At 59.2% G+C, this 16397-nt stretch overlaps 7 protein-coding genes across 7 annotated transcripts; 4 read left to right on the forward strand and 3 right to left on the reverse strand.

The window, feature by feature from the left end:
* Positions 1 to 536: 536 nt before the first annotated feature.
* On the forward strand, positions 537 to 2349 carry A1Q1_01212 (uncharacterized protein; the record flags this gene model as incomplete). Its single annotated transcript, XM_014324285.1, has 4 exons — positions 537 to 920; positions 977 to 1083; positions 1135 to 1440; positions 1518 to 2349. 4 exons carry the CDS (start codon positions 537 to 539, stop codon positions 2347 to 2349), a joined length of 1629 nt encoding a protein of 542 aa, XP_014179760.1.
* Positions 2350 to 2455: 106 nt separating this feature from the next.
* Positions 2456 to 4368, reverse strand: A1Q1_01213 (phosphomethylpyrimidine kinase; the record flags this gene model as incomplete). Its single annotated transcript, XM_014324286.1, has 4 exons — positions 2456 to 2869; positions 2940 to 3219; positions 3262 to 4239; positions 4283 to 4368. 4 exons carry the CDS (start codon positions 4366 to 4368, stop codon positions 2456 to 2458), a joined length of 1758 nt encoding a protein of 585 aa, XP_014179761.1.
* A 635-nt stretch (positions 4369 to 5003) lies between these two features.
* Positions 5004 to 5916, forward strand: A1Q1_01214 (uncharacterized protein; the record flags this gene model as incomplete). The annotated part of the gene is made up of 3 exons (XM_014324287.1): positions 5004 to 5028; positions 5145 to 5173; positions 5656 to 5916. 3 exons carry the CDS (start codon positions 5004 to 5006, stop codon positions 5914 to 5916), a joined length of 315 nt encoding a protein of 104 aa, XP_014179762.1.
* A 115-nt stretch (positions 5917 to 6031) lies between these two features.
* Positions 6032 to 7405, reverse strand: A1Q1_01215 (jumonji domain containing 4; the record flags this gene model as incomplete). Its single annotated transcript, XM_014324288.1, has 5 exons — positions 6032 to 6187; positions 6233 to 6436; positions 6531 to 6868; positions 6915 to 7251; positions 7292 to 7405. 5 exons carry the CDS (start codon positions 7403 to 7405, stop codon positions 6032 to 6034), a joined length of 1149 nt encoding a protein of 382 aa, XP_014179763.1.
* A 318-nt stretch (positions 7406 to 7723) lies between these two features.
* A1Q1_01216 (uncharacterized protein) lies at positions 7724 to 9880 on the forward strand (the record flags this gene model as incomplete). The annotated part of the gene is made up of 5 exons (XM_014324289.1): positions 7724 to 7899; positions 7950 to 8603; positions 8658 to 8730; positions 8786 to 9517; positions 9575 to 9880. 5 exons carry the CDS (start codon positions 7724 to 7726, stop codon positions 9878 to 9880), a joined length of 1941 nt encoding a protein of 646 aa, XP_014179764.1.
* Positions 9881 to 10355: 475 nt separating this feature from the next.
* A1Q1_01217 (uncharacterized protein) lies at positions 10356 to 12484 on the reverse strand (the record flags this gene model as incomplete). The annotated part of the gene is made up of 2 exons (XM_014324290.1): positions 10356 to 11086; positions 11125 to 12484. The coding sequence occupies 2 exons, from the start codon at positions 12482 to 12484 to the stop codon at positions 10356 to 10358; spliced, it is 2091 nt and encodes a 696-aa protein (XP_014179765.1).
* Positions 12485 to 15270: 2786 nt separating this feature from the next.
* Positions 15271 to 15642, forward strand: A1Q1_01218 (uncharacterized protein; the record flags this gene model as incomplete). Its single annotated transcript, XM_014324291.1, has 1 exon — positions 15271 to 15642. One exon carries the CDS (start codon positions 15271 to 15273, stop codon positions 15640 to 15642), a length of 372 nt encoding a protein of 123 aa, XP_014179766.1.
* Positions 15643 to 16397: the final 755 nt, after the last annotated feature.

A 16397-nucleotide genomic window follows, 5' to 3' on the forward strand; every position in this document is an offset into this window, starting at 1 on the left:
CGGTCGTCGGCCTGGGTGTTAGCACTGGCACGCTGGCACATTTCGATCCCTCAATCCCTCTCTCGATCCCTTGCTCACCCACCCACCCACCCCTTTCGCTCTCTTCCATCACTCCTCAAAAGACCCGTCCACCCGTCCACCCATCCGTCGCTGCAAGACCCTGGCCCTTCCTTCCCTGGCCCTCTCCTTGTCCTCCTGCACTCGTCCACGGCCTCCACTCCGCGCCCTGCACCCCCATCGACCATCCCTGTTCCCTGGCCCTGCAAGCACAAGGAGCGACCGCTCTGCATGCCTTTCGCGTTGGCTTAGGCCGTTCGTCCACCTCTTCTGGCTCACTGGCTTGCTGGCACTCATCCTCCATCGACATCGACACACCGACTCTCGTTCACTCAGCTCACTCGTTCGACTTTAACTCTCACTCGACACCTCACACGTCGACCACCTCCTCCACGCATCTCGCACTACTCACCGGATCCAGCAAACCTAACCCTCCCAGTCGCCCCTTTCTCGCTCCTGTCATTACTCCCGTCAAGACAATGGCCTACCAACCCGGGCCGTCGTACAGGCCCCAGCCTGGCCAGCCCATCTTGAACGTCGACCCGCACTCCCAGGCCATGTCTGGTCTGCAGTCCGTCGGTCGTTCGTCGCCCATGCCCCCGGTCCCCAGCGTTGCGCAGACGAACATTGGCCAGCCCGGCCAGATCGGCTCCCTCCCGGGACAGCAGAACACCTACATGGGTCCCTCGGGTGCCGTCACCGGCTCCGACCCCAACGGCAGCAACGGCGCTAACGGTGCGAGCCCCGCCGACAAGGGCCCCGACTATGTCTACTTTGAGCGCCTGCCGAACCAGTTCTCCGAGTCGACGCGCGGCAAGGCGACCGCCGCCAAGATGAAGCTTGAACTTTATTACAAGGAGGCAGTGGAGGGCGTCGTCGGACGCAAGGAGAGGTAAGCTGACTCATGCGGGCAAATTAGCTGACAGACAGGCGGACAACGCTCGAGAAGCAGCTCCACGCCGACTCGATGATGCCCGACTCGCAGAAGGCACGCCAGCTCCTCGCCCTTGGCCGGCGCGAGTCCAAGTGAGTCTACTGGAGATCTAGCAAGACGTCCGAGCTAGTGCTGACAGATAGCTTCCTCCGACTGCGCCGCACACGAATTGGACTCGAGGACTTCCGCACCGTCAAGGTCATCGGCAAGGGTGCGTTCGGTGAGGTGCGGCTCGTGCAGAAGGCGGACACGGGCAAGATCTACGCGATGAAGTCGTTGAGGAAGAACGAGATGTTCAAGAAGGACCAGCTCGCCCACGTCCGCGCCGAGCGTGATGTGCTCGCCGAGTCCAACTCGCCGTGGGTCGTCCAGCTCTACTACTCGTTCCAAGACACCAACTACCTCTATCTCGTGATGGAGTTCCTTCCTGGAGGAGACCTGATGACCATGTAAGTTTGCCCACAGTGGGACAGGGTTCCGGCAAACCCACTGCCTTCCTCGGATGTGAACGCCACTGACAATCCAGGCTCATCAAGTACGACACTTTCTCGGAGGACGTGACCAAGTTCTACATGGCCGAGTGCATCTTGGCTATCGAGGCCGTGCACAACCTGGGCTTCATCCACCGTGACATCAAGCCTGACAACATTCTCATTGACTCCATGGGCCACATCAAGCTGTCCGACTTTGGTCTGTCAACAGGATTCCACAAGCAGCACGACTCTGCGTACTACCAGAAGCTGCTCGGTGGCGGCGATGTGTCGAACCACCGACACTCGAGCACGGGCCAGGCGCGCAACAGTGTCATGGTGAACAGCATCAACCTCACCATGACGTCGAAGCAGGATATTGCGACGTGGAAGGCAAACCGACGAAAGCTCGCGTACTCGACTGTCGGAACGCCGGACTATATCTCGCCCGAGATCTTCCTGCAGCAGGGCTACGGCAAGGAGTGCGACTGGTGGTCTCTCGGTGCAATCATGTTCGAGTGTCTCGTCGGCTACGACGTGTACCGTAAGATTATCGACTGGCGAAACCACCTCTACTTCCCGGACGACGTGCACCTCTCGCGCGAGGCTGAGGACCTTATCCGGCGCATGCTGTGCGAGGCCGACCGCCGCCTGACGGTCGAGCAGCTCAAGGCTCACGCCTTCTTCTACGGTGTCGACTGGTCGACGATTCGCAACATTGACGCTCCCTTCGTCCCCCACCTCCGCTCCATGACCGACACGTCGTACTTCCCCACCGACGAGCTCGAGCAGGTCCCCGATGTGCCCGCCGGTGCGGACCAGGGCTCGAGCGCGACCAAGGACCTCGCGTTCCTCGGCTACACCTTCCGCAGGTACGAGATGCTCTAGAACTTGTTCCCTTCCCTCAGTGTGTTTCCCGTGGCCGCAGCAGCAAACAGCAGCAGCAGCAGCAGACTTGTATGCATAATGTGTTCCCATTCACTCTCTTCTAATACTAGTAACTCATCTCGAGGCCCGACTGCCAGAAATCGCGCTCGAGCTTGACGCACTCCCTAAAGATCTCAGTGAGCTGTGCGAGGCGCGCCTCGCTAGGCGGGTCCTCGGCAACCCTCCGCTCGAGGTTGGCGATGCCCCTGCGCACGGCGCCGATAAAGTCCTCGCCGGCATAATCCTCCATCCACCGCTTGTAGGGGTTGCCCTCGAGCGTGGCTTCGCCCGTCTCGACGCGGTTCGCGAGCCACAGCCCCACCTCGCCGTACCCGATCAGGCAGGAGAGGACGGCGACGTACGTGTCGAGCACGTTGCCCTGCGACGAGACGTCGAGCATGTAGCGCGCGTACGCGGAACAGGCGGTGGATTCGGGCGCGGCCTCGAGCTGAGGGCGCGAGATGCCGAATTGCTTGCAGTACTGTAAGTTAGTGTAAGCCGAGCGAAGCGAGGCCCATTCTCATCTAGGCGAAGACGGCCGCTGAACTCACCTCGACATGCATCTCGCTCTCCTTTGCGATGTGCAGTGCAATCTCTGCGAACGCCTGGATCGTGTCAAAGTCGGACGCCTTGAAGGCGCCCAGGCCGTGCACGCGCGCATAGTGCCGCAGGTAGTGCCAGTCCTGGACGATGTAGTGCTTGAACGCGTCGAGCGGGAGCGTGCCCTGGCCCAACTGCACCACGAAGGGGTGCTGGACGTACTCGTCCCACAGAGAGCCGCAGGAGCGGATCAAGTGGTCCGTGAACGGCGTCGGATTCGCGGTCGTCGGCCTGGGTGTTAGTTTCTCTGAGCGGAGTGTGAGAATAACTTACGGCGGCAGCGGGCGCTGCATACTGAGATGGCCGTGGTTGAGCGGCCCATGCCCGGCTCCCATGGGGAAGGCGGCGGCAATGGCGCCCTGGACGTAGGCGATCGAGGCCGCGATGGTGTCGTCCGAGATGTGGTGCTTCCTCTTCTTGCCCTCGTCGTCGCCGTCCGTCTTCTGCTGCTCCGCCTCAGCCTCGAGATCCTCCCGCTCCCTCTGCTTGGCATAGTTCGCAGCCAGGGCGGCCGAGAGCGTGCACCCCGTCCCGTGCGTCGAGGACGAGTTGACCTTGGGGCCGATGAAGAGCCTCACCCCGCCCTTGTCAGCGAGCACGTCGACGACCACCTCCTCGGCATCCGGGAGCTGGAGGCTCGTCGCGTAGTCCCTGCACACGAGCGAGTCGGGGCGGAGGTGGTACACCTTTGTGTCCTGTTCGAGCTTTGTGCGGCGCACGTCGCGCGCCGAGAGGTCTAGATGTCCACCCTTCAGGAGCACGGCGGGGCCCTTCTGGGCCAGCTCGCGCGCGAGCGCAATCATGTCCCCGAGACCCTCGATCTCGGCCGTGCGCTCCGCGAGCACAACGGCTTCGGGGATGTTGGGCGTCAGCAGGTCGACGAGGGGGATGAGCTCGTCGCGCAGCGTCTTGGTCGCTTCTTGCTTCAGCAGATCGTGTCCGGACGTGGACACCATGACGGGGTCCAGAATCAGATACGGCGCCGAGGGCGTCAGCGACTTGAGCGCCGAGAAGAAACGGGACAGCTCGAGAATCGTGTCCGCGCCGGCGAGCATGCCAAACTTGACTGAGGCGGGGGGCAGGTCGTCGAACACGCTCTGCAGCTGCGAGATGACGAACGACGGCGGGATCGCATGCACGCCCTGCACGCCCAGCGTGTTTTGCGCCGTCACGGCCGTCAGCACACTGGAGCCGTAGCAACCAAGAGCCGTGATCGTCTTCAGGTCCGCTTGGATGCCGGCACCGCCGCCGCTGTCGCTGCCTGTACGTCAGCCAAAATAGAGATCGAATGGACGTACCCGCAACAGTCAGGACGTGCGGGGGAGGAACCTGCTCGAACATCGCCTTGACGTTCTCGGTGACGCTGGCGGTAGAGGCCATGGTCGGAATGTCTACTTTTGTTGACAAGCGGGTCGGACAAGGGTTGTTAGATACAGATAGGGCTCTAGAGCCGTCGAAATATCTACAGAAGGAAGAGACGGTGGACGGAGGGCCGTGGACGTATTGCTGCCGAGGTGTTGAGTCGAAGAGGCGCTCGGAAATCGCAATATCACGGATCTCACGGAGCTTGGTGTTCGGCCCAAGCGAGCGCCGCGAGCGCCCAAGATTAGATCACCGCCGCGACTGGCCGCATACCGCCGGGTCCTCATGTCCGGTCGCACGTGGGAACGTTGGTCCGCTCGCCTCGGTCTCGCACCCGCAATAGCCGTGCAGGTACAGGTAATAAAATAATCGTTATCAGCTGCGCGGTTGAAGACCGATCCGGCCGTAGCGTTCCTTAAGAAAGCGAGCCTAATCGAGCCTGAATTCCACCAGCAGGCTAGCTAGGCTAGATGCGAGCTTAAAAACCGGAGTACTAATCGCGGTCTAATTACGGGGGACGCGTGTGATTGCCAATGATGTCAACAAGCGATGGTCGCACATGGAGGCAGATACATGACTGCGGGCGATCCCTTGCTTCCCGAGACCAACAATCACATCCACCACATCGCCCACTTACACACACAAACACAATCATGTCAGCCAAGGAGAAGGAGGACCGTGAGTCATGCTTGGACCTCTTGTGACCCTGCACTTCCATTAGGGGGCTGCGGGGAATTGCGGGGGTGGATGGATGCGCGGATGCGCCATGTAAACAAATTGAGACTGACAAGCAGCCAAGCGCGCCGAGGAGGCTGAGGAGCCTGTACGTTTGACCCGGCTTTGGGGCAGCTGCTACGCCCTGCAATCTGAGCTGACATCCAGGTTGAGGAGGAAGAGGAGGAGGATGACGAGTTCGAGCTTGGTGATGATGACGAGGAAGACTACGACGACGAGGAGTATGATGAGGAAGACGATGACGGCGATGAGGACCCTCACGCCGAGGGAAGGGCCATGCTCGGCCAGCTCCTGAACGTGAGTCGTCTGCACTCTCCCTTCCCCTTTCTCTCCCCTGGCTCGCTTGCATCAGCATATTCCCATGCTCGGCATCCCCGCGGCCGGCCATTTCGCTCTCCGCGCTCGGCATTCTCATTGCCATCATGACCTCCAGGCTTTCCTCAGGTCCTACCTCACGCCATTGCCCAAGCTGCTTGTATCCTTGTCCTCAGCTAACGGCAGGACGAGGACGTCGAGACTGACGAGGACGACGGCGACGCGGACGGCACCGACGACGTGCAGCTCGGCAAGCGCAAGGCTGGCGCCGAGGAGGCAGCCAACCCCGCCGAAGAGCCCAAGAAGAAGAAGGTCGAGACGTCTGCCGACGTTGCCGCCGAGAAAGCTGACGACGGCGGCGACGAGGACGTCCAGCTCGGCAAGCGCAAGGCCGACGAGGACGAGGCGCCCGCCAATGGCGAGGAGCCGCCTGCCAAGCGCGAGGAGACCGAGGCGGACGTTGCTGAGGAGAAGAAGGTCGACGGCGAGGCGCCCTCTGCGGAGGTCGCTGCTTGAGCAAGCTGCGGCGTGTAAAGGCAGACGGAATGAAGGAAAAAGTGGAATCAATCTGAAGTGTCTGAAGTGTCTGAAGTCAAATGCTACACGGACTATGCATACTGTATTGTCTAAGTTATGGCGCAAGCAGTGCTTCGATCTCACGCACGGTCTCCCTTGCACGAGGAAGGAGGGTATACTCTCTCGTGCTCTTGAAGCAGTCAAGAACTTCACGGATGAAGCCGTTGCGCTCCGCCTCGCTAGGCGAGAGGTCGGGCGAAGCTGGCGGACGCTGTCGTTAGCTTTCGTGATGCACTTCACGCAGCTCGTCACTCACCTTCATGTTGCCCAAGATGCAGGCCCAGAACCCCTCCCAGCCCCAGCCCGCATCACGCGCAAGCAGACCCTCGACCTCGGCGGCCCACTCAGCCTCCCATTCGAGCGTGCCGTCCGGCAGTGTGCTGTTGCCCAATCTCGCCTTGATGTCCGCTTGCACGTCCTCGATCGCTTCCTTCACGCGGTCGTTCGCAAGCGTCATCTCCTTGTATATCCGGGGCAGCGTCGGTGAGGAGAAGAAATTGTGGTTAATCGAGATACACTGCTGTTAGCTCACGTTGGACGAAAACGAAGCTCACGAAATCAATGTTCACAACCTGATGGTGCCATCCCGAGGGGACGTAGATCACCTCGCCTTCCTCCTGGACGATCTTGACGCCAAGTTGCCCCTTCTCCGTCCCACGCACGTCAAACATGAGACCGCTGCCTTCCCGAAGCTGCGCCTCGGTGCCAGGAGGGAAGAGCCACCACACCTTCCTACCCACGACGTTCGCGCTCCACGAGTAGCTACCGTAGACGTCGCGGTGCAGTGGCGTGAACGTGCCGCCAGGGCCGAGGTAGACAAAGCGGAAGTCAGCAAGAGACGCCGGCATCTCTCCAGCAGAGGAAAGGGAGAACGGCGGGCTGAGCCAGTCATCTGGGGGTTAGTTATCGGGCCCGGTGGCTCGCAAGCTGGAGCGTACCTAGGAAACATGCCGGCGGTTCGTAGACGTCCTTCGCGGCTCCGCCTCGCTCGCACAGCTCAGCGATCAGATGCCAGTCTTTCACGTAGAGCGACTTCCCGTCGCCTTGTATCCATAAATCCAGGACTTCGCCTAATGGCCGGTCTGAGCGCTCAAACTCTGAGAACTCGCGGGCGGAAGTATCGGCAACGGGCACGACTTGGTCGGCGTACGCACGCAGCGCGTCGAGATTGGGCTGGGAGACACCATCATTAGAATCGCTCGAGCGCCATGCCGTTGCTGGCCAGTTTGTTGTTGCCTTCCCCGACAGGAGGAAGGGGGTGTTTGGGATCACATGCTTGTGCTGTTGTCAGTTGGATGTCTTACAATGAACTCACGAGGAAGTCGTCATAACTCAGTTCATCGTAAACGGGAAATGGGCGAGAGGGACCCGCAAGAGAGGAATCGAGGAGATGTGCGCGCTCGCTGTCGCTAAGGCGAGACGGCACCATGAACCGATGGTCGACGCGTATGTGAGGAAGAACGGAGCAAGAAGAGGGAAGCCAGGATGAAACTCGACTTTCTGGCGCGTGTTGCCGGTGCCTGGCTGTTACCACTGGTGGTGGCAATTGGGTCTGAAATTAGCAGTTACGTCATTTTAAGCTCTGTTAGATCCTACTCTCGTCCATCCTGTGAAGAACGCGTAGCTTGCAGGGAAGTGCGGGGTGTACGAGAGCGGTTAACGAGAGACCGAACCGATTACTGCGCCGACTTCACAGGGGCGTGAGTGGTATGCAACGATCACAACTCTGCTCCATCCCTCACAAACAATGACAGCAGAACAAGCCGACCAGATCCCGCTGCCAGAGCATACCTCCACGCTCGTGATCGGCGGCGGACCAGCCGGCCTCGTTGCCCTCAAGTACGCCCTCCTTCACTCGGAATGGAACGAGGACGATGAGCCTGTGCTCGTTGAGATGGAGGACGAGATCGGTGGAACGTTCCGGTGAGCTCACAGCGGGATACGAAGCGCCAATACAGAAAGATTAACTCCAGGTATCGGGCGTACGAGGGAGCGGAACTTGTGAGCTCGAAGCAGCTCACATGCTTCTCCGACTTCCGGTATCCTCTCACAGCGCCGGACCACCCGTCCCTGCCAGAGTTCGTATCCTATCTGAATGCGTACTCGCAGCACTTCGGACTCGTCCCACACATTCGAACGCGGAGCCAGGTCATCAGCCTCTCCCGTGTCGGGGGCGAGTACCCGCACGAGGCGGTCATCCGTGTAACATCGCCGTCAGGAGACGTCAAGGAGCACACGATCCGAGCGCAGCGAGTCGTGATCACGACTGGCCTGCACGTCAGTCCGAACATCCCCTCCATCCCCGGGCTGAACGCTGAGCCGATCACGAAGAAGATCCCCTGGATCCACTCGTCCGAGTACAAGACGCGGGATCAACTGAGGGGGCACAAGGTGCTGGTCGTTGGATGCGGCGAGACGGGCATGGACGTTGCGCACGACAGTGTACATGCAGCGAAGAAGACATGGCTCGCCGTACGAACTGGCTTCCTCTCGTTCCCAAAGGTGCTGAATCACTTCCGTATCTTCGGCACGACCTTTGACGGCAATCTCCCCATAGACGGTCTCATCACCAACCTCTTTGAGACGACCTACGTGCACCCTTGGGTCGCAGCGAGCCACCTGCGCTGGTTCGTCAGCGACTTTGTGGTTCGTCGCGTGCTCTGGCTCCTGACAGGAACCAGTGCGGGCTGCAACCAGTGGGCTGGTGAGCTGCCCCCGGAGAGACAAGGGCGCGCCTACGTGTTCTTGAACAAGGTAGGGTGACTGTAGAAGGAGGTAGCTAACTGAGCAGAGTGCCAAGGCGATGCAGTTCGTCAATCGGCCGTTCGAGAATATGTCCTGGCTGCACCGACTGCTCTTCAGCTACTCAGACCCGCCACTCCCTGACGTTGAGGACCCAACGTGTCATCTCGTGCCCTTCCCGGAGCGATTCGAGGACGGGCGAGCCGTCTTCCCACCTCCACCAAAGCACCGTGCCAAGGAAACGGCGTGGAAGGACATTTGCGACCCAGACCTCGTCGTGTTGGCGACCGGCTACCGTCAAGACTTTGACTGGCTTGGTAAGGAGTATGCGCGCCCGGACGAGTTGGACGTCCGAGGTGTCGCTCACTCCTCGGACCTGAGCGTTGGCTATCTCGGCTTCCTGCGCCCAGGCGTCGGCGCCATCCCCCCGATGGCTGAGATGCAGGCGCAGTTCTTCTTCCTCCTCACCCAGGGCAAGATCCAAGTCCCGACCTCCGAGGAGCACTACCACCTTCTTCATGGTCCCAATGCGCGAATTCAGTACGGTGTCGACTACTCTGGCTACATGTCGACGCTTGCGCGAGACATGGGCTCGGCACCCGGGCTACTCGAGCTGTGGCGCGAGTATGGAACTTTCGTCACACTTGTCTACTGCTTCGGCGCAGCGTTCCCGAGCTTCTACCGCCTTGTCGGGCCGTACAAGTCTGCCAAGGCCGAGGGAGTTGTCCGCGAGGAGCTCTGGGACACGATCCGCCGCCGCGGACTGGCAGGCAACATCGCAATGGGCGTGATTCCCATGGTAAGTCACCCTCCCTCTTCCCTCTCATTCTAATCTCCGATCACCGACTGACGTCAGATGTTCTACGCAGTCGTGAACACGATCGCGCTCGCGGTCGACGTTGCTTGGACTCTTGCGTCGCCCCTGTTCGGCCGCCCACGCCACAGCGTGTTCACGATGAAGGCGATGCCGAAAATCCAGGTGACGGCACCTGTCATGGATGGCGTGCTCAACGTTGCCCCGGGACAGGATGTCGCCATTGTCCCGCCCAAGGACGTAAACAAGGGCGTCGCGAACGGATTCTCGAACGGCGTCATTCGCTCCGTATCTGCTATCGAGAGCGACGCCGCCGCCCTTCCGAAGGCGATCCCGAAGCAGACCTAGCGATACAAGAAAAGACACGGGCATAATGGACAGTGTTTGGCATGCTGATTCGATGTACGACCTAGACGGACAACTATCGGTATTGGTATTTCGTGGAGTTTGGTGGCAGGAGAATGTCCGGTTTGGCTTGAATTGATATGTTCACAGCTGGAAGGAGAGATACTAGCAATGGTACAACAAATTTGATTGACTACTACTGACTATGCGGATAAGACTGGGCCGACCGGGGCTGGCCCATCTGCTGACCTATACAGTGCGAAGACTGGAGGTGATGACGGAGGAAGCAAGAATGGAATGCTGAACGGAGGGAGAAGCGGGATTGGAAGATAAGATAGCGGCCAGGAAACTGGAGTGAAGTTCAGGAGTGGGGTCGTCGATCGTTGAAGACAGCCGAAGTGTGGGTTAGGCGTTCGGAAATGAGGTAAGGTGTATGTTTGGTTGCCGAGATAGAGGATAAGGGACTCGGATGACACTCCTAAAGGCTCATGAGAAGCTTGGTCATCTCGTCGGCGGCCTGCTGCTCCTTCTCCGACAGGGGCGCCATTGATTCGTCGGACTCAAAGTCCTCCTCGTTGTCCGCATACTCGTCGGAATCATACGTATCGGGGTGAGTCCTCCCCTCGGGAGAGAACTGCACCCACCTACGCCACCAGTGCGCCACGACCTTCTTGGTGCGTGTGTCGACCTCGAGGAAGTCGGCGTTCGCAATGACCCCGTTCCAGTTAACGTGACCAGAAGAGAGCGCACGCTCGAAAGCGCGTACATCGCCCCAGTACAGCCAATGCAGGAGAAAGGGGAACGAGCGGGGATCCGGCAGCGGCACAAGCACTTGGCGCACTTGTCGGAGAGAGCCGTTGGGGGCTCTGTCGGTCGGTGAGCCGGGGAGAGACGGCAGCTCACAGCAGCCCTTCAGCGATTGGTCGGAGGGGTCGACAGTGTGCGAGAGGACTTTGTTCATCAGCCCGGACTGGAGGCGCAGGTAGTCGCTGTGCACGGCAAAGCCCATCGAGGGCACTGAAGCGTCAGAGAATGAGGGGGGCGGCGGAGGCGTAGGTTCGTGGTGACCATTCGCCATCTTGGCGGTCGCCTTGCCGTTCCTCCCCTTCGAGCCCGGCAGCTTGCGGTCCCGCGAGGTGAAAGCTGTCTCTCCGCCCTCGCGTGATCCGACACACTTGAGCTTCCCATCCCATGTGTGAGTGGGTACAACTGCGTTGTTAGTGCTACGCTCAAAAGTGAGGACTCACCCAGGACAAGGTCACTCGTGCGCGGGTTACACCAGTTCAGAGGTGCTTGCTTGTGCAGCTGTTCGATAGGGCTCACCGGCGGGCAGTCCAACATCATCGGAATGTGACTGCCTCGTCCAACCGTGGCAATTGGAGTCTGGTCGCCATGACTCATGGTTGGCGTACGCTCGGAATGTGGAAGAGGCCTCGCAGTGAGCGGGGTGGCAGGGTGAAGTAAGTGGTCGCGTGTCGTGTCATACTGTCGTGGAGCGCCGGCGACCAGTCCAGAAGCTTCAGTATCGACTGACAGGGATGACGTATTGTTCGAGCTGAGGCGCGAAGACGAGTGGTGAGACGGACGTCCGGCATTCCCGTTGATGCCGTTTAACGAGATGGACAGCGCTGGAAGGCGGGGCAGCGTTGACGAGGACAGAGCCCGGTTGGGCTCAACGTCACGCCCTGCCCTGTCGTCGATTGTAGGGCCACTGTGGAGATCTTTGCGCAGAGTCGTCAACGCCGAGTGTGAATGACTGGAGAGGTTTGCTCCGCGACCGTTTAAGGCCGACCCAAGACCGTTTTGGCGGTAGATGGCTGTTACTGGCGTGCAAGGGCTGACCGTTGGCGGGTTTGACCTTGCTGGAAAAGTCGAGAGCTGAGGAGAAGGGATCGTGAGCTGTGACAGATGGTAGGGGGAGGAGGGGTCGATCCCTCCCTGCCGTGGCTGGAGTGGCGGCCTTGTCCCATTTGTACCATTCGTCAAAGCGGCCTTGTGCGGACCTCTTGGATCAGCCATGACGTCGGGCAGCCCGCCCAAGCTGTTAGTTCCAGGAATTGGACCACGACTTGGATCATCATACTCAGTCGAGAAGGGAGGATGCACTCGGTGCGGTTGAATCGGGTCCGCTGACCCTACCGCTCCTTCATGCGCTCCTGGACCACCCTGAATGCCGGGGCTCGGACCCCGGGACCCTGGGTTTGCTCTTGCACTCAGGTCCTGGGCTCCATTCGCAACTCGCGCCTGTCGTGCTTGTGATGGTTGTTGGGGGTAGAGGCTGCTGAAAGCGAGCGAAGTTGATGACTTCAGATTCCGAGACGCGATCGCCGGCAATGGGGTCGATGCCCGGCGAGGCGTGTGCAACGGCGAACCCCGAAGCGCTGGAGAGTGAGGTGATGGAATAGACGCCGCACGCCCAGTCAGCACCGGAGTAGCCGAACAACGCCTACGGCGCATATGAATCGATGGCCGCCGCCCGCCGTTGGCCTCACCGCCTGTTGGTTCCAAGGGCCGCGATGTCATCCTCGGAGGTGAGTAGGTATAACCTCCTGACCTGTCCTCAAATCCGCTGTTGGCGAGAAGGGCAGGGTGCGTTGGAACAAGCATGATGGGCGGGCGGTGGGGCGACTGGTCGTGTTATAGGAGATGTGTGTGAGCCGGGCCACCGTCTTCGCTCGCTCTCATCTGTGACAACAATAGAATCGATGTCTCGGTCCGGGTATTGGTGAGCTTGGTCGACGTCGAGTTGAGGTATGGCTGACTGATACGATTGCGAAGCTTGTTTGCGTGTGTGTGAGACTTGTCGCGGGCTGGTGGAAGCCGATGAGAGGGGAAGGAAGCCAGCTCGTTGCTTTATGACACCCGGCGGCAAGTCGAAGTGCTTGGGCGTGTTATGATGTGACTGATCGTAGATTGGTATCTTCGTGGGTGATCGACACGGCGCCGAGTCTCAGTCGTACTTAACGGAAACCCGGCAGAACCGACGTCGGCATCGAGACAAGGTTTTTTAATCGATCGAGGGGTCTGGAGAGCGTCGGGAACGGTATGCAGTGTAATGATAGTGAGTCACCCGGCGATTCCTTCCATCATCGTAACTTGAGGCCTGCAAGCTGGAAGAACTACCGTGCGCAAAGACCTACTAGCCGGCAAGCCAACAAGGGTAGACAGGGTATGGAAATAGGGAGCAGGCGCGACCTGGACTCCAGCGGGTGAGATTCTGGCTGTAGGGCGTACGCGGCATCGTGGTACGGGCACAGCTGACGAAAATTAAGTATAAACACGTTCATCCGATTTCGGCCCTACGAACCCTGGACAATAACCCGCTGATGGATGCGTTGGCACTGAGCCAATGCTCCACTCCTGCAGTGTGGTCGCTGGGAGCAAAGGGATCAGAGACCGCGAGGCCTGACGGCGCCTGAAGGGAACAGTGTCCGACCGATTTGTTCAGACGAGGTGCGTGCTGAGGACTGTCTGGGAGGAATTCTGGACGAAGCTCTGGTCCGACATTCCTCGAAAAGAACGCCATGGCACTGTGCCCGCCATTAAGTGCTATGGGGTGATGTCTGCATCGCCTATTCAACGCAATTCAGCCGCTCCCAAACTCTCTTCCCTGTGAAGAGATTGCCAGGCGCTGTGTAGCTGCTGAGGCTGCCCGTGTGACGTAGTATGAAAATGGTGTGGCGCCCGACCCACTCTGCAGGCCCTCTTACTTCCACAAGTCACGCAGGACGAAGTCCTTCTGAAAGATACAGGCGCATTAGATGCCTCTTGGCTCCTCACTTTGACAGACCTCGGACAATAGACAATGTTGACGAAGGTCTTAGCCTTCGATGCGACCTCATACCGCGCTGATGTCTCTCCCCTTATTGTCCCGCCGCAGTGACCACTCGACTAAATGCCTCCCAGCTCTCACTTCTTCTTGCCACCTTTTTCACGCACGCTAAGGCAGAAGGATGAACTGTCAGCCGTGCTCAAAAAGGTGGAGACGAAGATTAACCTGTGGCTTTAGAGGGACCGAGCGTCGGTCGGCGTGCACTGTTGATGGCGTGCCCTTTAGGGGCGAGATCACCCATGGGGGGCTTTTGATTGGCAAGAGGATCGCCAAGAGCCCGTACTGTAGCTGGGACGGTTGATTGCAACTCCGTGCGCCTTGTCATGACATAAGATGCATACTTCGAACGCCCTTTCAACACGGACGGGCCGCGGCAGAACCACTTGAGCCGCTGCTGATCATCGTCACAATCAACCGCTTCGGGTCGTCAATCACGGCTGATCGTCAGCACAGTCCAATGATAGGGTAGAAGGAGTCGGAGAAGGCTTTGCATGCATACATCACCGACCAGTGGCGCCAGAGCGTGCTCAGATCAGCAACGGATTTGGATGTTTCGACTCCGAAACTTTTTGCCAACAAGAACAATGTCTGACTTGTCACCCATTTGAGCTCTCTCCTATCCCACGCTTCTCGCCCATGCGCGAAGCCTGACTCTGCTACCTTCCCCCTGTACCCACACCTGTCACCAGTGAATCTTTCCAGGCAATCAAGCAGAGGCCCATGAGGGTCTGACTGTGAAGCGTATGGTGGCGTCGGGCGCAAACCAAATCCTGAACTCAGGTGCGTGTGGCACTCTGATCCTTTTTTGCCCTATTGTTGAGATCGCACTTGACGCTCCCAGCATCAGCACAGAGTTCGCCGTGTATCCTGTGTTTCGACCTCAAACTCGCCTCCCCTTTTCCCGAATACGCTTGCGGCTTCTCTACAAAGTTCACCCGACTTATCATTAGACCCACTCCTGCCAGAGATAGGTCTCAAGCTGCTCCGCGGCATGTCTGTCTGCACATGCGAGCGTGGGATACCGACCAGCATTTTGGCGATGGCTGATCTCCCAGTGCCCCTGCAGCATTGGTCTCGCCGGCGGAGTTTGCCCTGTTTTACTGACCGCTATCCATCAACGTCTCATAATACGAGGAACAGCTCGGCAGCCAGTCCAAGCTCTGAGACAAGTAATTGAGTCGGACGGCGTATAGCTTCTGAGACAGCCATGATATTGACTAAACCGCGTTCATAAGATCTGTCTCGAGCCTGGCATGTTTGTGGGAACCGGAAGATGAGGTATGAGCATGGGATAAATGTATTTGCGGCAAGTGCGGTAACGGCGTAACCCGAGATCTGGCTGGTATGAGGCGGTTGCGCATGGAGCAGCAGATAGGCTGCTGTCTACGGCCACCGATGATCGTCGCCAACCCCCACTCGGAACACAGCATCCCCCACTTTCCAATCCCGGAGACTGCTCCCCACATGCTGAACTGAGTACCCGTGTCTTCGAAGACAGAGTGCGTGACCTTACGACGCAATGGCTCCAGCTTGTGCCTCCCACAGGCCCGCACTGTACACTATGCCCGAGACCGATTATGGAACACCTAGCATCTGCCTCAATGAACTGAGTGTAACGAAGATGGGTCGCGCGAGCGCTCGCACTCGTGTAAGGTTTGTCTCGTTACGGTACAAAGAGGTAGAACGCCCTGGACATCTAAGACCGGAAGACGAGGTCTCGGGCTCTGCGCACCAGTCTAGCCGATCGGTGCGCCAGCTACCTGGGCGACAGAACGTTACTGGGTTGATGGCGCCCGACGGAGACCCCGTAGGCTCCAGAAGTCTCCGGAGGGCAAATGAGGCGGACCCGGCCCCCGCCCCGCTGGCGTCCAGCGGGGATTCCGGCGAACGTCTATGTGTCCCCCCTGGCCTGCCCGCTTGGTTGATGACGTAGGAGGAGACCACTAACGTTGTTCCGTGAACTGTCACCTCACGCTTCACATTCCACCTCTTGAGGTCACGAGGAGTAGCTGACATGCCAAGTGACGCGGCGCAGAAATGCCTCACTGGGGAAAAGCTCAGTGACCGCTTGTGGAGTCGTGTCAAACGCTGGCACCAGCGTCTCGCCAAGACCCTGCACTAGTGAGCCACTGTGGCTCACTTGTCTCGACCGACGGAGGTTATCCGATACCGGAATCCGTCGCACCCTAGTGCAGACTTGCGCTGATCCACAGACCGTACCTGACAGTGCTGTTTGGTTGATTCCAGCGTTCCAACTCCGGGCACATGAGATCCAGTGACCCTGCAATGGATTAATCCCCAAGTTGACACCCCTGTCCGCCCCCGCCGCCGCTTCTCAGCGAGGTCGCATCAGTGTTTGTGAGTTCATGCGATGGTAGTGTTCAAGCTCTTTTTTTCCGTAGACTCGATAGTGTTCCGCGCCAAGGGATGAGGAGCGGACGACAGCGGCTTCACCGTCTCCCTTGCGTCAGAGGCGGTCACCCGAGCAACCCAAGCGAGGGTCAGATCAAGCATAACATGTTTAAGCCGAGCAAGAAAGCGAGGCGCAAGCGAATGTCTCCCGAAACCGGTCTCGGCGATTGGGTCCCGCCTCCCAAAGAGGAGCAGGTGTATCAGATATCCCAGCGGGGCTGACGGTACCTCGGCGTTGTTGTGGTGAGCGTGACGGTGCCTTCCGAGTCCGACCAA

This window comes from Trichosporon asahii (assembly GCF_000293215.1).
Source record: "Trichosporon asahii var. asahii CBS 2479 unplaced genomic scaffold scaffold00050, whole genome shotgun sequence".
NCBI classification, from domain to species: Eukaryota; Fungi; Basidiomycota; class Tremellomycetes; order Trichosporonales; family Trichosporonaceae; genus Trichosporon; species Trichosporon asahii.